This window comes from Rattus norvegicus, chromosome 8 (assembly GCF_036323735.1).
Source record: "Rattus norvegicus strain BN/NHsdMcwi chromosome 8, GRCr8, whole genome shotgun sequence".
In the NCBI taxonomy this organism is placed as follows: Eukaryota; Metazoa; Chordata; class Mammalia; order Rodentia; family Muridae; genus Rattus; species Rattus norvegicus.
Window position 1 is genome coordinate 74,846,139 of NC_086026.1, and position 22,360 is coordinate 74,868,498.

The following is a 22,360-nucleotide window of genomic DNA, read 5'->3' on the forward strand; positions in this document are numbered from 1 at the left end:
AGCACTTGGAAGGCAGAGGCAGGTGGATCTCTGAGTTTGGAGCCAGCTTGGTCTGCAGAGTGAGTTCCAGGACAGCAGAGAAACCTCTCTGGAAAAAACAAAACAAAACAAAACAAAATTTCAGTTTCTATTTAGGGAAAACTCTGTTTTCATACTCATCCTGTTCAGCTCCTCCTCCCCTTCCCCTCTTCCTCTTCCTTCTCCTCCCCCTCCCCCTCCTTCTTTTAAAGACCTTTACTGTGGGAGGATCACAAGGTCTTGGCAAGCATGGAAGACAGCAAGGCCAGACCCTGCCTCAAACAAAAAAGCAAACAGGGGCAGAAAAATGTCAGTAGCAAGAGGCTGCTCTGTGAAGAAAAGATTAATGCCAGACTCTTGCTCCAACAAGCTAGTGTCTAGTGGGCAGAGGGCTGTGAGTGGCAGGAGGCAGCGTTCGAGGAACACGGGAGAACTTAAGCTGCTGGAAATGAAATGCAAGTCAGGTTTGCACCTATGCTGTGTATTGAGTGCTTGCAATGCCCCCAGAGGCCAGAAGAGGGTGCCCTGAAGCTGGAGTTACCGGTGGTTGGGAGGCACCGTGTGGGAGCAAGGAATTAAACAAGAGTACTTTGTGAGAGCACAGTGCTCTTAGCTGCAGACCCATCTCTCTAGACTCATACTTGAAGGTTTTGGCTTTTAATGCTATGTTTGTTCATGTGAATGCAGAGCCGGCAGGGGCCAGAAGAGGACAACGGGTCTCCTAGAGCTGGAGACGTGTGTGCTGGGAAACAAACTCAGGTCCTCTGCAAGAACAGTGAGCATCTTAACCACTGAGTCATCTTCCTGCTCCAGTAGGTCACAGCTTAGTCAGTATTCAAAAGACAGTACCTTGACTGTTAGACTCATGTTCCACGTCCCCTAAGTTAGGATACTGGGACTGACTTGATTGGAGGAGGGTAGGGCTTGGGATCCCATCTCATTTTCCTCTTCTGGTCAGATAAGCTGGCTGGGAGGATCATAATCTTTGCCTCTCTTTTCTATTTAGCCCAAGGGATTCACTGCTCTCTGGGCACACACTGGACAACTTTCCTCAACTATGGCAAACAAAGCCCCACTTCGTTTTGAGGGGACACATGGAGAAAAATATTGACTGTATGAGGAATCAAGGCCTCAGGGAGGGTACTGTCTGAAAAATGGATTTAGTGAGGAAGAGAGGCAATGTAAGGTGGATGGAATGCTCAAAGGCACAGAAGCAGCTATGTTCAAAATAAGATTGGTCCAGGGCCTCTGGGTTTCAGGCCATGTATCAGGAATTGGATGAGAGAAGAGCTTGATGTCACTGTGTTACTAGAGCCAGCTTCACAGGCATGGCCCACATTAAGGAACCCAACGTTACCTGCCTTGGAAACACACATCTGAACACCAATGGTCTTCAGAGGTCTCAGGCAGACAGCTCATGCCTTGTTTCTCCTATCATCTTCCTGATAGTATCCCACATGCAAGGTGTGAAGATCTAAAGAGAATCTAAGGTTCGTGGCATGACTTTGGAGAAGTAAGCAAGCCTTAGTTTCCTCGAGTGTAAGGGGGAATGCTGAGTTGCTTAGTAGCTAAGATTTCTGTCCAGGTCAAATAGTTATGATCATGACTTTGGAGCTGGAGGGACAGGACCCTTACCCCACTCCAAGTCTGGCACCTTCCAGCACTGTAGACCTTATTGGCCCACTGGGTATCAGGTCTCTTCAATTACAAGGGTTGAGATAATAGCTCCCTTGGATGGGTCATCTGAAATAATAGACATGAAATATGTAAATTGTGGTGTAATAACTGTTAGTTGTAGTGGCTGAGAAAATTATACTATGTTTATTGTATCATGATCTGACAAGATGTGAGATTTGTTCTCGAATGAGTTCTTTCTGCAGTGACCTCAGTGGCGGCAGCGTTGGTGGTGGTGCAGAGGTCAGGGTTGAGAGACCTGGGTTCAATTCCCAGCTTCAACATGGTGGCTCACAGCCATCTGATCTCCAGTTCCAACAAGCACACATGTGGTGCACATACATGTACGCAAGCAAACATTCACACATATTTACTTTAAAAGCTGTTGCAAAAGTTCAGTTCCCAGCAGGCACATGGGACACACACACACCCCGAATTCAGTTCTAAGCACACATATAGGACAAGACAGTCAGACATACACATAATTAAAAATAAATTCGTGGGACTGGAGAGATGGCTCAGCAGTTAAGAGCACTGGCTTCCCTTCCAAAGGACCCAGGTTCAATTCCCAGGCCCACGTGGCAGCTCATAACTATCTCGAGTAGTAGGGAATTTCATAGACATACATGCAAGCAAAACACCAAAAGCACATAAAACAAAAATAAATTTTAAAAATTAATTTGTAAAGGTTTTTTTTTAAGATTTATTTATTATGTATACAGTGTTCTGCCTGTATGTATGCCTGCAGGCCAGAAGAGGGCACCAGCTCTCATTACAGATGGTTGTGAGCCACCACGTGGTTGCTGGGAATTGAACTCAGGACCTCTGGAAGACCAGTCAGTGCTCTTAACCACTGAGCCATGTTTCCAGCCCAATTTGTAAAGTTTTTAAAAATAGTTTCTTTTAAAGGTTCATTTTATTTTATTCATGTGAGTGTCTCGCTTGTGTGTACGTATCTGCAGTGTTCTTTAGCTGGGCTAAATAATACACATCAAAATACACTCAAATTTCTTTCTTAGTGATTACTCAGTTGGGCCACGCCTCCAAAGCGGCAGGCCCCGCCTCGTCCTCTGCGTGTGCTTAGGCCTTTGAGCCCTATGCTCCGCCCCCTGGGCACGCATGCGCATGGTGGGCCGCTGCGGGCCGAGGTGATGCTTCTTCCGCGGCGTTGCTGGGGTCCGTGGCTGGCGGGAAGGAGGCCACGCTGTTCCTGTCAGTCACCTGCTGGGTTCAGCGGGAAGGACCGCCGAAGCTCCCGGGTCCGCGAGAAGCCACCTTGGCGGGTGCTGTTCTTCGGCACCGACCACTTTGCCCGGGAAGCCCTGCGGGCGCTGCACGCTGCCAGGTATCGAGGCGGGGTCCTATGCCGAGCCGCGGCGGCGACCCCAAGCCAGCTGGGGTCCTGGGAAGGCACCCCGTTGGATCCCGGCCCGCGGAGCTCCTGTGGCTCCTGCAGCACCTGCGAGCAGACCCTCCATCCCCCTGCGCCTGGGAACCAGTACTTGGCGAGGCCCGGCCAGTGCCCAGGGCCGTGGGCGGAGCCGGTTAGCTGTAATGGGCTGTGACTCCAAAGTTCGTCCCTTCCAGTTGTTGCTGCGGCTGCTCAGCCCTCCTGTTGGTGGCCTCCAGTTAGGCCTGAACAGCCTCTAACGAACCGTTTTCAACAGTTTCGTATACATCTAATATTTATGTGACTTAACACACTTTGGCTACTAGGGAGAAAGTCCTGGAAGTCTGCTATCTCTACCACCTCACTTCCCTCCCAGCCTAAGGTTATTTGGTTATTTATCGGTCCCTTGTTTCCTGGCATGTCCCCTTCCCTGGTTCTCTCACCTCCATCCCTGCCTTCCTACAGATACCTCTCTCTTTTTTTTTTTTTTTTTTTCTTTTTTCTTTTTTTCGGAGCTGGGGACCGAACCCAGGGCCTTGCTCTTGCTAGTCAAGCGCTCTACCACTGAGCTAAATCCCCAACCCCCAGATACTTCTCTTTTTAAAGAAAATTTTTATTTTTAAATTTTGTTTGTATGTGTGTGCCTCTGAGCATGTGTCTGTGGAGGCCGAAAGAGGGGAATCAGATTCCCTGGAGCCGGAGTTACAGGCAACTGTGAACTACACACTCTTGATGCTATAAGGAGAGAACTGACTCCTCAAAGTTTTCCTCTCATTTCCACACACATACGGTAGCACACGCCTGCACCACGTACACAGTAATAATAAAAGATAAAATTTGATTTTTTGTATTAAATGTAAAACTCTATTTGTTGGTTGCAAAAGTCTTAATTATGGGGGTTGGGGATTTAGCTCAGTGGTAGAGCGCTTGCCTAGCAAGCGCAAGGCCCTGGGTTCGGTCCCCAGCTCCGGGGGGGGGGTCTTAATTATTTTAGCTCTAAGTTAGTTTAGCCATGGGTTTAATCATAAAAATAGCTTTGCTGTGCATGAAGTAGTTTAGCTTTGAGCTGTTGCCCTGACATGATTTTTTTTCCCCCAATCTTTCTAATTCAGAGACAACAAAGAGGAAAAGTTAATTGAGAAACTGGAGGTTGTCACGGTGCCTTCGATATCCCCTAAAGGACTACCTGTGAAGCAATATGCTATACAGTCTCAGCTCCCGGTATATGAGTGGCCCGACATGGGATCCGGAGAATATGACGTTGGGGTAGTGGCTTCCTTTGGCCGACTTTTGAGTGAGGCTCTTATTCTTAAATTTCCCTAGTAAGTTTTATTTATAAGGAAATACAGTGTAGAGATCATGTCTTTTATGAATGGGTCTAGCATCTGAAACGCCATAATTTATGCTTTCTTTTTCTATTTACTTATTTGTCCATCCAGACAGGGTCTCACTGTGTGTAGCCCTGGCTGTCCTGCTGGAATTCATTATGTGGACCAGGCAGGCTAGCCTCAAACTCACAGAGAGATCTGCCTGTATTTGTCCCTCAAGTGCGTAGATTAAAAGTGTGTGCCACCAGGCCCAGATTAAACTGTTTTCTTCACTGTCTTCTTTTAAAATGGGATTTATTTTTGGCACAAAATATCAAGTGTACTAAACTCTTCATTGCTCCTTGGCTTTCATCCACCCTCATTTAAATATCATGCATATGCTAACCCCAGCCCAGCTCTTCCTGAACTCCAGGTACCCACCTTGTCCACAACTCTGCTTGGCTCTCATAGGCTTCTGTCCCAGAAAAGACTTAACCCCTCTGCACACCTTTATCTCAGGAACTATCAACCCCAGCCTTCTGGACGTTGGGTCCAAAGCCCCAGAGTCATTCTTCAGTTGTCTTGTGTCCAACATCTAGTCCCTTGCACTGTGTCTACTCTTGTCTGTGTTACTGTAGTCAACTCCTAGAGGGGCTCTACTTCAGTCCTTCGCCCTATTGGTTGGCTCTTTACCAACCCAGCAGCTACATCGATTCCTTAAAGGATCTGTCTGTCAGACCAGGTCGCTGTGCTCAGAATCCTCTAGTAGCTCTCAGTCTCACCTCAACTAAAAATCTAAGCCCTGTGTTAGCCCACTATGACCTCAACTGATCCTCTGCAGATGCTGTGGCTTCTCCTGATTCATTCTACTCCAGCTAGATTGCGTTGCCCCACGGTGAACATGGCAAGCATTTTCTTCCCTTAAAATCTCCGGCCCAGCTCCTGCCTTTAATCTCAGCACTTGTGAGGCAGAGGCAGCAGCAGCAGGCGCAGCTCTTGAGTTCGAGGCCAGGCTGGTCTACAGAGTGAGTTCCAGGACAGCAAGGCTACACAGAGAAACCAGTCTCAGCAAACAAGACAGATCTCTGTACATGTCAAGCATGTATATATTCCTTTAATCTCAGCATTCGGTAAGCAGCAACTGAGGAGAAAATAATAAATAAAGTCTCTGCACTGTTCCTGTTATCTGAAAAGCTCATGTTTCTGATGGCATTTCCGTCAACAGTAGATGGTGTATCTGATAGTGCTCCGTAAGATTATGTGGCCTGGAGAGGTGATAGCTGTTCGAACTTGGCGTAAATTTCAACCTCAGCCGAGTGTTTGGGTAGGGATGTCACTTGATGACACAGTGTCTTATTATAGATCCCTGTTTGCCTTGTTGCTTTAATTAAAAACGTTTTTTGCATAGATATATTAGTTTTATTTTATGGGCATGAGTGTTTTGCTCGCAAAATATATTTGTGTCCCGTGTGGTACCTGGTGTTCAGGGAGGCCAGAAGAGGGTGTCAGATTTCCTGGAACTGTAGTTATAGATGGTTGTAATCCACTGTGTGTGGTGCTGAGAACCTGAACTCTGGTCCTCTTAACTTCCAGCTGTCTCTCCGACCTCTGCTTGGGCTGTTTTTAATTATGTTTCATTAGCTGCTTATGGTAGGAGAGTGAACTCACCTCTGACTTTGTGTTTTAGGTGATAAACCTAGGGGTTGTATATTATGAGTGATACACACTGCCAGGTATTTTTGAGGTGATGATTGTTTTGAAACAAGGTCTCAATCTGTGGCATAGGTCTGCCTGGAACTCAGAGCAGTTCTCCTACCTCAGCTTTCCAAGTGTTAGGGTTAATAAATGCTATACCAGGCTCTTGGAAGCTTTAACAATGAAAGTGCATGTTAGTTCGGTAGCAATAGCTAGTTCCCGTACTAATTTCTGCCTTTTCTGACTCAGCGGAATACTGAATGTGCACCCCAGTTGCCTCCCGAGGTGGCGTGGTCCCGCTCCGATCATCCATACGGTGCTTCATGGAGACACAGTCACTGGCGTAACGATTATGCAAGTTAGACCCAAAAGGTAGAACTTATTAAACTGTGGTGTGTGTCTGAGATCTTTGTGTCAGGGGGAGTGGTCAGGGTATGCTGACTTGGGCAACTCCCCAGTGTCCCCTTATGCCTTTGTAGTCACTATGAGGATTCCTGGTCTCTAACATAAGCTGTGTCTTCTGAGATTCATACAGAGTCTCTTTAAAGTCCTTGTAAATCAGTCATTGGGATTATTTACACCTGGATTTCTCTAAAAAGATATAGATGACGGACGCATTTGGAGCGTGGTGTGTGTGTGTGTGTGTGTGTGTGTGTGTGTGTGTGTGTGTTGGTTTGTTTTGTATTTTTTTGAGATAGAGTCATCGTATGTCTCTGGCTGGCCTTGAACTCACTATGTGGACTAGGCTGAGCTCAGACTCAAAAGAGTTCCTCCTGCATTTGCTTCCCAATACTAGTATTAAAGACAGGTATGACCACACTCCCCCTTCTTACTTTAGAGGCAATGTCTCATGTATGCCAGGGTGACCTCAAACTGGAGTGACTGACAGATTAACAGCCTGCAAAAGCTGTCTCTGGGCTACGTAGACAAATGTATGTGCCTTAACAAATAATAATGCTGGCTGCTGCTTTGTGTTTTGTCATTCCTTGCCAGATTCGATGTAGGCCCGATTCTCAAGCAGGAAACCGTCGCTGTTCCTCCCAAGAGCACGTCAAAGGAATTGGAAGCAGTGTTGTCAAAACTTGGTGCCAACATGGTACAGTGTGTGTTGTCGTCATCAGTAGAAGGCTTTTTAGCAATACAGAGCTTATGATTTGTAATTTTTTAAGCTTCATCGGTAGGGGTGGGGATGGGGTCGGTGCAGTGAGATGGCTGGGCAGGTAAAGGTGCTTGCCGCCCAGCCTGACAGGCTAAATTCAATCCCTAGCACTCACGTGATGAAAGAAGAAAACTGAGTCCAGCAAGGTCTCTGACCTCACCTGGGCTCGGGCCCACACCGTAAATAGTAATAAAATAGGGGTTGAGGATTTAGCTCTGTGGTAGAGCAATTGCCTAGCAAGCACGAGGCCCTGGGTTCGGTCCTCAGCTCTGGAAAAAAACAAAACAAAGCAAAACAAAAAAAAAAACAGTAATAAATTAATTAGTAACATGAGAGAGATCAAGACCGAGGTTGGGAGCAAACATGCTCATATTCACCTGTAATGCCAACACTCAGGAGGCTGAGGCAGGAGAATCGTGTGCTTCAGATCAGCCTGAGCTGATAAGATCCCCTCTTAACAACCAAGCAGACTGGTGCCTGTCCCTGCCTTCCTAAAAGTTTTCCCAGTATTTGTGACCATTGAGAGTTGCAGAGTGGGTGCTTAATAAAGACTTTCAAATAAAACCTGATCTTCAGTGGTCCCTGCATTTCACAGTGAGGTACTTAGTTTATTCTTCTCAGGTGCCCTGCTGACCCTTACACACGTCCGGCCCACTCTTCTCACTCCGCTAGCAACCACTCCCTAGGAACCTCTGCATTTCCCGGCTGTATGTGCCCCCTATTCTGGGCATTCCCTCAGAAGCGACTCTATGGCGACTACTTATCGAGACTGTTCTAGATACTCTGTGAATTTTCTTTTACACCCTCCCAACAACCTCTGAGGTAATTGTCGCTGACATTTGTTTCATAGACTCAACATCGAGGGCTACAGACATGTCAGAGAACTTTTCCAAAACGCCAGCACCCATAGGTTATGGAAGTAGGCCCGAGCATGCTCCCGTGAGGCCCCATTGCCTCACGTAGGGTGAGTGTGTTTGCTCCCCACAGGCCTGTGATAGTAAGGCCTGTGCCTCCAGGTCAACACTGGAAGCAGCTGGGTGCCTGTGTTCCTTAGAGCAGCGTGGTGTAGCCACCCGTTAGCACACATCCTTACAGGCGACACCAGCTTGCCACCACTCTTGCTGGGATAGGTTACTTCATGGCACTGAACTGTGATGTTTCTGCCTTGTTCTGTTGGATACACTCTGCTCTCTCTCTCTCTCCTTTTGTATTTATAGCTTATCTCGGTTTTGAAAAATTTGCCAGAAAGTCTGAACAATGGAAGGCCACAGCCAGCCGAGGGAGTGACGTATGGTGAGTGGAGGCCCGACACTCTCACGGCGGCTGAGTGCTCTGCCCTCATGACTGCCTTGTGTGTACTTTCCAGGTCATGGTTGGCAAGCTCTCAACCATTCCCCCAGCCTTTTATTTTGAGACGTATTTAGCACCTCTGCTTGCCCCAGATCTTTCCATGTGTATATTTCATGTATATATTTTAAAATCTGATTATTCATCTGCAAGTACAAATGACAGAATTCATCCCCAGTTTCGTTAGCACTTGGAGATGTGGGTCAGTGTTCAGAGCACTGGCTGCTCTGGCAGACGACCTAGGTTAGACACCCAGCACCAACATGGTGACCCACAACTATCAGTAACTCTAGTCCCAGGAGATCTGACACCCTCTTCTAGCCTGTGTGGGTGCTGTATCAATGTGATACACACAGAGACATTCACACAGGCAAAGCATGCATATAAAATGAAAAAAACATTTTTTCTAATCCTGAAACAAAACAACAAAAACAAAGGCATTAAACATGTCCTGATAGCATCCAATATCCAGTGCATACAGTTCTTCCTAAATGTCCAGAGATGTATTTTATATCCATTCAAAAACAAACAATAATAATCTAGGATACAAGGAACACATTTTCAAGACTGCTTAAATCTTTGTTTTCTGCTAATATAACCCAAATTAGTCACCTCAAAATGTAAACATTTTTGTTTTTTTGGTTTTTGTTTTGAGTTTGTTTTTTGTTTTTGTTTTGAGACATGGACAGCTAGAAATACTAAATAGTCTAGGACAGCCTAGAATCAATTCTCCTGCTCTGCTTCCCGAGTACTTGAATTACAGGCTTACACTTCCACACCTAAAAATGTAGTTTTGGGGAAAAAACTTAAACATAAAAAGGGCTGCGGGTGCAGCTGCAGTGGAGTGCTTGCAGGATACCTGGGTCTTCACCAGAGCATAACAACAATGCTTGTGAGTTAGATCTGGTTCCCGTCGGATCCAGTTTTGCTTCTCTTCTTTCTCTTTGCTTTGTCGTTTTAAAATTTTTGTGTTTTGAGACAGGATCTCATTGGCTTTAAGCTTGGTATGTAGCACACTCCTGACTCTCCTGTCTTCAAGCCCCAAGTTCTGAAATTACAGGCGTGTGGCACCACACTTGGCCTCTTTTTGTTTATTTAATAAAAAAGCACTTACTGTCTTTCTGTATGTTATTTTTATTGATTTTTGTACTTAACAATACATCTATGACACTGCTACTTTAATTAGATTTTTCTCTTTTTTAAAATAATGATTTATTTATTTTATGTGCATGAGTGTTTTTTGCTGCATGTGTGTAAGCACACCACATATGGACAGGGTCGAAAGAGGGAATTCTGGAACTGGGGTTGCACATGGTCGTGAGCCACCATGTGGGTACCAGGAGCCAAAGGATAACAAGTCCCCTGAGCCACTGAGCCCCCCAGACCCTGCTCTTTGTTCCTGTCTTATCTGTCTCTTGTTTCCCGTTGCGTGGATCTGTCCTGCTTACTCAGCAGATGCCCTGTCGAGGTGCGAGTTGTTCCCAGTCTTGAATCACTTTATGCACACGATGCTTCCTAAGCCAGTGGCTGAGACTGAGTTAAACGGTGAGATTCCTCCCTGTGATCACAGCTGACTCAGGAAGCAAAGCAGACAGATCTTCAGTTCAAGGCCAACCTGGGCTACACAGTAAAACCCTTTCCCCCCCAAAAGAACGAGTAAATAAAATACTGGAATAGTTTTAATGTGCATTATTCCTGTGAGTGATGTTAATGATATTTTTTCGTGTTAAAGGAGTCTGCTTTGTATTTCTTTTTTCTGGAGGTATCTTACCGTTCCATTTTTCTCTCTCAGGATTTTGACTTGTTCCCTTTGTCTTATTAGGAATATTTTTTTTTTCTTGGAGCTGGGGACGGAACCCAGGGCCTTGCGCTTGCTAGGCAAGTGCTCTGCCACTGAGCTAAATCCCCAACCCCTCATTAGGAATATTTTATATGATGCTGAAGTTCAGCATTTGTAATATGAACTGCACACTCTTTCAATCTGATATGTTTTAACTTTAGCTTATGTCTTTTATATTTGTCTTTTCAAAAATGCTGTTTTACTTATTGGTTTATTTGGGTTTTTTTTTTTTTCTTCTGTCCTACCTTGATCATTCAGTTCCCACATAAAAGACACACACAATGTTTATATTTACAATAAGCCTTAATCAGCATTAGAGCTGGGCAGTTCTCCACCTTCTATGCTATTAGAGTCTACTTTCCTATCAATAACTCTAAATTACTACTTACTATGTTTTATCTGGGCTGTTCTCAATTCCAATTGGCCAGCCCTCAGGGCCGTGGGGGGCTTTTTTATGGCTCACCTAACCCAAGGCTGCTTCTCCTTCCTCCTCCACCTCCCTCTCATGGTTCTCCTCCCACCCCAAACACCCCCAAAACCCCCACTCCCCCCACCTTGGCTGTGTCTCAACTTCCCAGCTGTTGGCTGTCAGCATCTTTGTTTACCAATCAAAAATAACTTGGGAGCAGGCTGCACAGTGTCACTTGGGTCTGCATGCTCTCATCTCCAGGACAACCAAGTCTTGGAGGCCTAATATTAGCATCAGAATAAAAGCAGCATCAGGCCAACCCACTATAGCTTTTCAGGAGCTGGTCCTCCTGCCACAGAAGCTCCAGGGATTGAATTCACATTGTCAGACTTGGAGGCAAGCATCTTTACTCGCTGAGCCATCTTGCCTGCCCTCTCCGGAGTTTTGGCTCCAGGGTTAAACAGTAGTACACTTCTGGTTTCATACTTGTGAGGCTTTCTTATTTTAACTTCATATTGCAGCACGCTTTAGACATACGGAGACATTGACCGTTGTATTAGTAATTCAGCCTGACTATCAGTTCATGAACACTGAACCCCTGTTCATTCTTACTTGTGTCTCACCTTGTAGCTCCCAAGGTTTCTGCTGGCACCAGCTGTGTCAAGTGGGAGGAGCAAACCTCAGAGCAAGTACTCAGACTTCACCTTGCCATCGGGGACATAGTGAGTCGAAAAGTTGCATTGTGTTTTTACCATGCTGTCTCCTTTCTAGGTGTATTTACTTAGGAATGAACTTTATAAACTAAACCTAGGAAATTTTCTTAAACTTTAAATTTTAAGGTTTGATATAGCCTTGGAATTCACAAAGTGCTTTCAAATGTACTTTCTGCAATATCTCTTAACCAGGTTTAATTATCCTGTTACATCCCTGTTATAAAGGAGAATAAAAACAAGATAAGTAACTTAGTGTGACAGTTACTAAGCAGTGGATCTAAGTCTTCTAACTCTATCTAGTCTATAGAGTTCTCTATATACTATACTATACCATACAGTACTATACTATACAGTACTATCTTGTACTGTACTCTACTTTATTATACTATACCATACTATCTAGTACTGTACTATACTGTATTATACTATACTGTACTATCTTGTACTGTACTCTACTGTATTATACTATACTGTACTGTACTATACTATACAGTACTAGAGTTCTGTCTCTGGTGCTGGGAGCTGAACTTGATTCTTCTGCAAGAGCAGCATTCGTTCTTAGCCGCTAAGTCATCTCCAACCCCCCCCCCCCCATTTGTTTGTTTGGAGAGCAGGTCTCAGTCTGTGATCCAGGTTGGTCTGGAACTTACAGTGTAGCCCACGTTGTCCTCACATTCAGGCATTCTCCTGCATCAACCTTCTAAACTCTAGGCTGACAGATATGGCCAATACCTGGTTTCTTTCTTTTTGAGACAATCTCTCAGTGTAACCCAGACTGGCTTTGAACTCTAGACCCCCTGTTCCCAAACATACTCATAATGTCTTAAAACATCAGCATCAAAATACAGTCTGGAAATACTGAACTCAGAGAAACTGAGGGACATTATTTCTGACATGTTTATTTTCACTGTGCTTTCAGACAGCTTTCGTAGCATTCGTTTATATGTGAATGTGTTAAAATAGCAAAGGTGGGGGTTGGGGATTTAGCTCAGTGGTAGAGCGCTTGCCTCCTGGGTTTGGTCCCCAGCTCCGAAAAAAAGAAAAGAAAAAAAAATAGCAAAGGTGGCATTTCACATTGTGCAGTGAGGAGCACTACTGGGGCAGTTGGCTAGCCCTTGCCAAGGAAGCCTCCTCTTCCTCCTCTTCCTCTTCTTCCTCTTCTTCCTCCTCTTCTTCCTCTTCCTCCTCCTCCTCCCCCTCCTCTTCCTCTTCTTCCTCTTCTTCCTCCTCTTTCTCCTTCTTTTTAAGGCTTTTCCTTTAAAGGTTTATTTCATTATGTGTGTACTTGTGTCTAGTATATGAGCACATATATGTGCAGGTACACATACCCATGCATGAGCAGAGGCCGGGAGAGGCCATTCGATACTTCAGAGCTGTAGTTACAGCTGTTTCCTAGATGTCAGGCTTGTTATGTGGGTGATCCTCACGGTTACACAGTGAGCCCTTAACCACTGAGCCATCTCTCTAGTCTTGGAGGGAGGCCTGGCGACTCTACCTTTCTATTATTTAGCGCACATGGGCATTTTGCCTGCATGTGTGTCTTTGTGTACTCTATTTATCCCTAGTGCTCTTTGAGGCCAGAAGAGAGCATCGGATCCCCTGAGACTGAAGTTACATACAGACAGTTGTGACCAGCCATGTGGGTGCTGGAATCAAACCCAGTTCCTCTGGAAGAGCAGCCTGTGCTGTTAACTACTCAGCCATCTCTCCAGCCCTGTTTCTGCATTTTTTTAAAAGATTTATTCATTTATTATATATAAGTACACTGTAGCTGTCTTCAGATACACCAGAAAAGGGCATCAGATCTCTTTACAGATGGTTGTGAGCCACCATGTGGTTGCTGAGAATTGAACTCAGGACCTCTGGAAGAGTAGTCGGGTGCTCTTAACCACTGAGCCATCTCTCCAGCCCCTGTATTTTTAAAATATATTTTTTTCAAGATTTTTTATGTATTATATATGAGTACATGGTAGCTGTCTTCAGACACACCAGAAGAGGGCATCAGATCCCATTACAGATGGTTGTGAGCCACCATGTAGTTGCTGGGATTTGAACTCAGGACCTCTGGAAGAGCAGTCAGTGCTCTTAACCACAGAACTATTTCCCTAGCCCCTGCATTGTTAAAATCAAGCTGCTTAAGCCTCTGACTACATACTGAGTACCAGGACAGCCAATGCTTCATAGAAAGACTCTGTCTCAAACAAACAAGCAAAAAACTTGTAAGTATATAAATAAAACTTATGTATACTCGTATGGTTAATATATAGTTAACAGTATTATATACCTGAAATTTGTTAATAGAGTTAAACTAGTGTGTGCCTTTTATTTTAAGAAAACCAAAGATTGGTCAAGTATTTTACACACACACACACACACACACACACACACACACGAAACCACAAGGACCGGAAGACAGCAGAGTTGGGTAACTTTATAATCATGTTATCTTAAAGTATAAAGAGGCCTTTCTCTTAAAACACGGTTATGAGCTACTGAAATCACGTGACCATAGAGTAGTGACTATAAATCCATAAAAATTAAAAAAAAAATCATAGAAAAGCAACTAGTCATGACTCAAAGTGGTCAAAGTGGAAGGAAGATCTATAACACATACAAGAATTCAATGTCTAGGGTTGGGGATTTAGCTCAGTGGTAGAGCGCTTGCCTAGGAAGCGCAAGGCCCTGGGTTCGATCCCAGCTCCGAAAAAAAGAACCAAAAAAAAAAAAAAAAGAATTCAATGTCTAACTTCCTAAATGTGTATAAAATTCTCATGAATTACTGCCCGGCTTTGTTGGTTTTGGTTTTGTTGTTGAAGACAGTATCTTACTCTGCTGCCAGGGTGGACCTGACACGTGGAGCTCCTTCCGCCGTATCCCTCTGAGTGCTGGGATTTAGGTGTGAGCCCTCATGCCTGCTTAATGCTAGACTTGGGAGGAATCTCTTTGTGATTGGATTTTTTTTGCCCTTCAGGGCTGAGGGTGGAACCTGCCTGTGGCTTTGCACATGCCAGACATGTTTTCTGCCATCAGTTCTACAACTCAATTTGTGGTTTTGGGTTTTTTGTGTATATATATTTGAGATGGTAGCCCTGACTGGCCAATAATTATGTAGACTAGGCTAGCCACAAACTCACAGAGATCTACCCAGTGCTGGGATTTATGTAAGTTCTTAAAGGTGTCTCTACAAACTGTCTTCTCATCATGTTTATTTAGTGTGTGTGCCGGAGCATGCATGTGTTGGTCAGAGGACAACTTTCAGAAATTGATTCTTTCTTTCCATTTCATGTGGCCTTCACACAGAACTCGGGCCATCTGGCTTAGTAGCAAATATATTTACCTCTTGAGCCATCCTGCCCCACAGTATTGTTTGCTGCCACAGTTGATAACAGCAAGACACTGCTGTCTGAAATAGCAAGAAACTGGAAATATGTGAAATGTCTTTTATAAAAGTATTATTATATAAACTGATTAATTCATAGATGAACACAGGTGAAGGAGACACACATGCACTGACAGCCATGCTCTAGGCTTTTGTGCTAATAACATTTAGCATGAGGGGAATAACATAGGGGGATACACTCCAAGCTCTTAACAGTGGCTGCCTCTTGTGAAAATATAAAATTCTATCACTTTTTAAACTTTAACACAAACACCTAATTCTTGCTTCCAAAGTGAGCATAAACGTTTAGTTGAGCATATTAAGACTATACTATTTAAAAATACTGACTCTTACATAAAACTTAGGATCTTACACATGCTGCAGAGATAATACAGAGGGTCATACTCAGGCTCCGTTTCAGCAGATCTGATGACCGAGTGCCCAGTCCCTCTGGACATGGAAGAAGTGGGTTAATATATTGCAGTCTTCAAAAGGCTTTGGGCTTCGTACACATTCCTTCATGAATCCTTCCATTCCAATTACAGGTTCCACTGCAAACACTCTGGATGGAGAACACCGTTAAACTTCTGGATCTCGTAGAAGTTAACAACTCTATCCTTGCAGGTACTAACTTCTGAATGGCTGACAAGTTGTTTCACTACAGTGCACTTAAAAATGTGTTATGCTTCCTCCCCTCCCCCCATATCTCTAATCCTCAAACACAGACCAAACAAACACAGGGACCTGTGCTTTGTGCTGTTGGCTTCAGAGCACTGATGGTAGCACCTCACAGCTGCTCTCCTCATCCCCTGCAATGTCCATTCATGTGTATTTTCTCATGCAAGCATCACACGAACCTGGACGCTGGCAGGCAGTGTCACTGAGCTCCTATAAACTCCGGAGGGGGACTGTGGAGTGACTGAGTTAATGTCACAGTGGTGAATGTAATAATGAAAATATCTGCACAGTGCAGGGAGAGCACAGCAGGCCACACCACAGTTTTTTCTGAGGTCCCTCAGCATTCTCAGGATGTGATGAGCAGAGATGTGGGCAATTCTTTTTTTTTTTTTTTTTTTTTTTTTTTGTTTCTTTTTTTCTGAGCTGGGGACCAAACCCAGGGCCTTGCGCTTCCTAGGCAAGCGCTCTGCCACTGAGCCAAATCCCCAACCCCGATGTGGGCAGTTCTTATAAGGACATTTAATTGGATCTGGTTTACAGGTTCAGAGGTTCAGTCCATTATCATCAAGGCAGGAACATGGCAGCATCCAGGCAGACATGGAGCTGTGGGAGCCAAGAGTTCTACATCTTAGTCCAAAGTCAGCAGCAATTGGCTGAGCTTGAAAACTAGGGGTCCTCAAAGTCTGCCAACACAGTGACACATTTTCTTCAACAAGGCCACACCTCCTAATGGTGCCACTTCCCTTGGTACAAGCATATTCAAACAACAGACGAAGTCTCAAATTCTGTGAATTGTTCTACTGCTGGGCAGCTAGTTTCTCAGAGTGACAGCACTGAATTGACAGATTCAGCACAAAAGTGATTCTGGTTGGTGGAGCAAGGACGGCAGCTTCTCCTTGGTGTGGGACTCTTGCCATGAGAGCGCATGGCTCCAGGAGGCTTTAGATTGCAGAGTTAGGGCTTAGTAAGTGTGTCCCCTCTGTCATTGTTTCTGCCTCTGAAGAGTCCTTTTTACTACTTTTATTTATGTATGATTTAATTTAGTTTGTCAGTGCTAGAGATAAGCCCAGGGTCTTGCACATCCTTGGCCAATGTTCCACCCAGGGCTGGGGCAGGCAGCATGGGGATCTCTGTAAAATCCATTACACACACATGCACACATGGTTTTGATTTTTAAGAAGTACCATGATGTTGCATAATTATTTCTCTTGTATTCTCCCCACCTTAGATCCGAAAGTGATGGGACAAACTGTGACTCCGGGGTCTGTGGTGTACCACAGACCGTCGCAAATGCTGCTAGTTCACTGCAAGGTACGTTGACTTTAGCTTCAAGTCATGGTGATTGGCTTTGCTAAATTTGTAATTTGTATTTCTTTTTCCTTTTCTTTTGAGATGAGTCCTCACGTAGCCTAGGCTAGACTTGAACTCACTGTCCAGTGTTTAGCCCAGGTTGGCCTAAAAGCGATCCTCTTGCCTCAGCCTGCTGAGGTTGAAACTGCAGGTGTGAACCATCACACCAGGCTTACCATTCACCATTGTGGTGGACTGAGAATGGCTTCCATGGGCTTAGTCTCTGGGGAGTAGAACTCTTTGACAAGATTAGGAGGATTAGGAGGTGTGCCCCTGTTGAAAGGAAGTATGTAATGGGGAATAGACTTTGAGGTTTCAAAGTCCATGCCAGGCCCAGAGTCCAGCCGTCCCCACACCCATTTGTGAATCAGAATGTAAAACTACTTTTCCACTCCGAGCATGCCGCCATGATCACAGTGGACAGAACCTCACAACTGAGCAAGCCCCATTTAAATGCTTGCTTTTGTAATGTAAGAGTTGCCTTGGTTATGGTGTTTCTTCACAGCAATCGAACATTGAGAGGGCAGCATTTTCCATCTCAGACTAAGCTGAAAACAATTTCATTTCTGTAAGAAACAGCTCCCCAGCATAATTTTTAAAAGTGATGAAGTTTTTATCATTGCCACCCAATGAAAAAAGATTCCACAACGATAAGTTTCTGAAGGTTACTTTTAGTAATTAATGTAACCAATGAGCTCATATGTCTGTGTTAGTCATCAGAGCACCTGCTTGTTGTCTACACGGCATGAGTCCTCAACAGCAGTCAAGGAGGGCAGTGTCCTCATCGTGTTCTCTTGCTGTGAAGAAGCACCTTAACCAAAAAGCACCTTGATCTCGAATTTCCAGGTTAGTCTATCACTGTGGGAAATAGAAACAGGAGCTCAGGCAGGAAGCTGGAGGCAGGAACTAAAGCAGAGGCCACAGAGGGATGGAGGGGCAGAGGGACGCTGCTTACTTACATTCTCCCTCCCTCCTTCCTTCCCTTCCTTTTTATTTTACACATATGAGTCTTTGCCTAATGTCCACACAGGTCAGAAGAAGGTGTTGGGTCCCCTGCAATTAGAGTTATGTGGTAATGAGCCACCGTGTGTGTGCTAGGAACTGAACCCCAGTCTTCTATAAGAGCAACAGGTACTCTAATAAATGAACTCTCTGCAGCCTCCTAGCTGCCTCTTATACAACCTTCCTGTGTCAATTAACAGTCAAAAAGTACCTCACGGCTGTGCTTAGAGGAGGGCAGAGGACAACTTGTGAGTGTTGGTTCTCTCCTTGAGTTATGTCCATCCCAGGGATGGCACTCTCTCATCAGACAGGGCAGCAAGAACCTCTACTGACTGAGCTGTCTCATGCCCAGAGGAAAGTTTTAAAACACGTGTATATGTGTGTGTAGAGTGTGTACAGGTACAAGCATGCCACAGCACACATGAAAGTCTGAGGACAGCCTGGGGTCAGTCTGTGCTTTTCACCTTATTTGAGTCCCAATCTCTGTTCTCCACTGCAGATCCCAGGTTATCTGGCCCATCAGCTTCCTTTGAGACTTTTGTCTCTGCTCCCACTCCCCAACACTGCTATGTATGTTCTGGGATCCAAACTTGGATCCTCGTGTTCCCATGGTAAATGCTTTACCCACTGAACCTTCTCCCCAGCTCGGATTTTGTTTTTGTGTGTAAATCATCTAAAATGGTTGGAGAAGGCCCTCAGGATGGCTCAGTAGGTAATGGCTCCTGACACAAGCCTGATGACCTAAGTAAGTTCAGTGCTCAGAATTCACACAAAGGAAGATGAAAAGAACCATCGCCACAGAGTTGACCTCTGACCTCCAAATCCCCCTCCCCCCATTATGCACACATACAGAGTAATAGTAATACTTCTTTTAAAAAGTTTAGAGTGATTGAGAGTCTGCTGTCGTTAGCACCCTGGAAGTAGAGGCCAGAGGATTATGTATTGGAGGATTGTCTGAGCAACATAGTAAGTTCCAGGCCATCCTGATCTGGGGCTACATAGTGGTTGTAGGCGGGCGTGGGGTCGTTTTGTTTTTTCGTGATAGGGTTTCTCTGTAGCCCTCTCTATCCCTGTTTTAGAACTCACTCTGTAGACCAGACTGTCATTGAATTTCAAGATCCACTTGACTGCCTCTGGGTGTTGGGATTAAGGTGTGTGTTGCCACACCTGACTGCTATAGTAGATATTTTAATGACTGGGACCCCATTTTTTGGCAAAGCTATGGCATGTTTCTAAGAAGTGTCCACATCCCTTGTGTTTCCTGGGTACTTCCTTTTCTTGTTTTTAAAGATTTTATTTTGTTTATATGAATACACTGTCTTCAGACACACCAGAAGAGGGCATCGGATCCCATTACAGATGACTGTGAGCCACCTTGAGGTTGCTGGGAATTGAACTCAGGACCTCAGGAAGAGCAGTCAGTTCTCTTAACCACTGAGCCATCTCTCCAGCCCTCCTGGGTATTTCCTATTTTGTGGTAGTTATGTTAGATTTTGAATTCTCACAAAGCACATTTTAAAGTGTATGAAAAACCGATCTACCAACACAGACTGTGCAGAGCCCTTCACCACTGCTCAGCTCTCTTCAGCTCGCTCTGAAGCACACCAGATGACCACCTCTCTTGGTCTGAGTCTGAACGTACATGTTCAGTGTCTGTATTTGGCTCTCACAGACGCAGCTGTAGATGGTGAGCGTGTGAACTCTTTTCAGTTGTGCTACCTTGTTAAATTCACCCACCAACCATAGCATTGGTTATCTGACCTGGGGCTCACTGGATTTGCCTACTTTTTAGAGTACAAGTGTCCAGAGGCCAGAGGTGTTGAATCCCCACAGAGCTGGAGTTACAGGCAGTTGTGAGCTGTCCAATAGTGGGTGCTGAGAATCAACCTTGGTCCCCTGGAAGAGCAGTGCACACTCTGTCGAGCCAACTCTCAGGCCTTGCTGTGTTTGGGTAACTATTTACAGTGAGATATGTGGACCTACTTGCAAAACTAAAGCTCTTTGCAAGTAGAACATTGTATTCTATTTCCTCTGTTGAAATGTGTCAGGACGGTTTTTGCTCCTTTATGAGGACCTTATAGAGAGAAAGTGTTACATGTCATCCAGTACAATGTTTTTGCTGCTAGGCGTTTAGTAACAGCAATTGTTTTTATAACATTTTGAGGATTTTTTCTGTTTTGTCTCTTTTTTTTTTTTTTTTTTGGTTCTTTTTTTCGGAGCTGGGGACTGAACCCAGGGCCTTGCGCTTCCTAGGCAAGCGCTCTACCACTGAGCTAAATCCCCAACCCCGTGTTTTGTCTCTTTTAAGATAGAGTCTTTGAACTCAGAGATTGGCCTGGCCTTCCTCCCTGGTGTTGGGATTAAAGGCTGCATCACCATGCCTGACACAGGTTATAAAGTACAGTTTATTTCCTTTTCAAGTTTTGTCTCATTGTCTACTCACTGTCCGTTCTCTGTCCTTTAGGATGGCTGGATCGGGGTTCGATCAATAATGCACAAGAAAACACTAACAGCTACTGATTTCTACAATGGATATTTGCATGCGTGGTACCAGAAGAATTCCCATGCTTACCCAAGCCAGTGCAAGTTTCAGACTCTCAGACTTCCAACAAAGACGCAGCAGAAAACAAAGTTGTTGCTGTGCAGTGCATTAAGTAGCTAGGAAGACCACAGACGAGGACCTGTTCACACTTGTAACTTATTAAAAGCTTTATTTACCAGCAACTGCTGTGATTTTGAAAGAAGATGACAGCTTGGGAGAAAGAGAAAATGGTTATCAGGAGGTGGAAGTCTTACGCCCTCCATGGTGTGTATCAGTTAGGAGCAGACTTTTCTACTTGAATAACAAAAGTTTAAATAAAATTTGTATTTATAATGTTCAGCGTAAAGGAGATTGTGTCTTTTGAAGAGTGAGACAATTAAATGGTGTGCATATATTCTAAAATTTTTTTTCTTTTTTTTTCTTTTTTCTTTTTTCTTTTTTTTTTCTTTTTTCTTTTTTCTTTTTCTTTTTTTTTTTTTTTTTTTGGAGCTGGGGACCGAACCCAGGGCCTTGCACTTGCTAGGCAAGCGCTCTACCACTGAGCTAAATCCCCAACCCCCTAAAATGTTTTAAATGGTGCGTCTACGGACTGCGGGTCTAGCTCAGTAGGCAGATTGGTGAAGTTCTGAGTTTGACCCCCAGCACCTCATAACCCAGGTGGCAGTGCACACCTGCAGTCCTGGCACTCAGCGGAAACAGGAGCATCAGAAGTTGAAAGTCATCCTCAGCCATCTGCAAGTTCTGCAAGACATTTCTATTTGGATTTTTATTATTGCTGGAAAAACGTTTGGTCTACCCCAGACTTAAAACTGGTTTAGGGTGGGGCTCAGTTGGTAGAATATTTGCCTAGCGAGCACACAGTGCTGGGTCCCATCTCTAGAGCACACAGATGGGTGTGGTGGTGCAGCTCTGTAGTCCCAGTACTTGGGGACAAAGGCAGGAGGATCAGTTGAAGGTGTCACTACAGAGCATGTTTGAGACCTGCCCAGCGTGTGGGGGAACCTGCCTTAAGACAAGAGCGAATGAAAAGAGAACTCTGTTGCTAGCTAACTTCTAGTTGAGTGAGTCCGGACAGCCTATCTAAATCTTTAAGCCTCAGGTTTCTTTCTTGAATGAAATGGGTAATAAATGACTGCCTCGAGGAATGGTATTATACATAGGAAATGCCCAGGGAAGTGCCCAACACATAGTGGACACTTAATAATCTGTAGTTTTCGCTGTCACCTCTCAAGTGACTAAACCACAGACTGGCCTTATCTTAATCAAATACTCTGATTGTGTCTGAAGGTGTCTGTGAGGGTTTGCATGTGCTTGTCCCAGGGAGTGGCACTGTTAGAAGGTGTGGCTCTGTTGGAGGAAGTGTGTCACTGTGGGGGTGGGCTGGAGACCCTCCTCCTAGCTGCCTGAGGATGTCCAGTTTTTTCCTGGCTTCCTTCAGATAAAGATGTAGAACTCTCAGCCCTTCCTGCACCATGCCTGCCTGGATGCTGCCATGTTCCTACCTTGATGATAATGGACTGAACCTCTGAACCTGTCAGCCAGCCCCAATGAAATGTTGTCCTTTATAAAACTTACATTGGTTATGGTGTCTGTTCACAGCAATAAAACCCTAACTAAGACAGTGTCTCTGGATGAGATTAACAACATTTAGTAGGTTAACTGAGTAAAGCAGAACGCTTTTCTAATGTGAGTTAGAAACAAAAGGCTAGGCTGATACCTGCGGAAAAGCATGAAATCCTGAGTTTGGATCCCCCGCTTCCACATAAAAGCTGGATGTGATGCCATGGTTCTGTAACCCAGTACTGGTTAGCAGAGACAGATGGATCCCAGTGACCCACTGGCCAGCCAGTCTAGTTC

General features: G+C 44.7%; 1 protein-coding gene across 6 annotated transcripts; it reads left to right on the top strand.

Moving 5' to 3' along the window:
- Nucleotides 1-2,797: 2,797 nt before the first annotated feature.
- Mtfmt (mitochondrial methionyl-tRNA formyltransferase) lies at nt 2,798-20,849 on the top strand. 6 transcript variants are annotated; one of them, XR_005487822.2, is made up of 10 exons: nt 2,798-3,037; nt 4,195-4,404; nt 6,334-6,456; nt 7,078-7,180; nt 8,461-8,536; nt 11,470-11,561; nt 15,477-15,555; nt 16,838-16,920; nt 17,673-17,805; nt 20,426-20,564. XR_005487822.2 is itself a non-coding variant. In NM_001009697.1 (9 exons), the coding sequence occupies exons 1-9, from the start codon at nt 2,844-2,846 to the stop codon at nt 20,621-20,623; spliced, it is 1,158 nt and encodes a 385-aa protein (NP_001009697.1). In that variant the 5' UTR covers nt 2,826-2,843; the 3' UTR covers nt 20,624-20,838. The 6 variants fall into 6 exon arrangements, 4 of the variants coding, with proteins under 4 accessions (XP_063121592.1, NP_001009697.1, XP_038937434.1 ...); XR_005487823.2 differs by lacking the exon at nt 17,673-17,805 and adding an exon at nt 17,990-18,090 and having other exon boundaries at nt 20,426-20,563; NM_001009697.1 differs by lacking the exon at nt 17,673-17,805 and having other exon boundaries at nt 2,826-3,037; nt 20,426-20,838.
- The last annotated feature ends 1,511 nt before the right edge of the window (nt 20,850-22,360 follow it).

What these genes read in the sequence shown, in the direction of transcription:
- Mtfmt (NM_001009697.1), top strand. Translation starts at nt 2,844, where the DNA reads ATGCTTCTTCCGCGGCGTTGCTGGGGTCCGTGGCTGGCGGGAAGGAGG. An exon ending in CTTATTCTTAAATTTCCCTA is followed by an intron (nt 4,405 to 6,333) that starts GTAAGTTTTATT and finishes TTTCTGACTCAG; the next exon opens with CGGAATACTGAATGTGCACC. An exon ending in ACCTTGCCATCGGGGACATA is followed by an intron (nt 11,562 to 15,476) that starts GTGAGTCGAAAA and finishes TTCCAATTACAG; the next exon opens with GTTCCACTGCAAACACTCTG.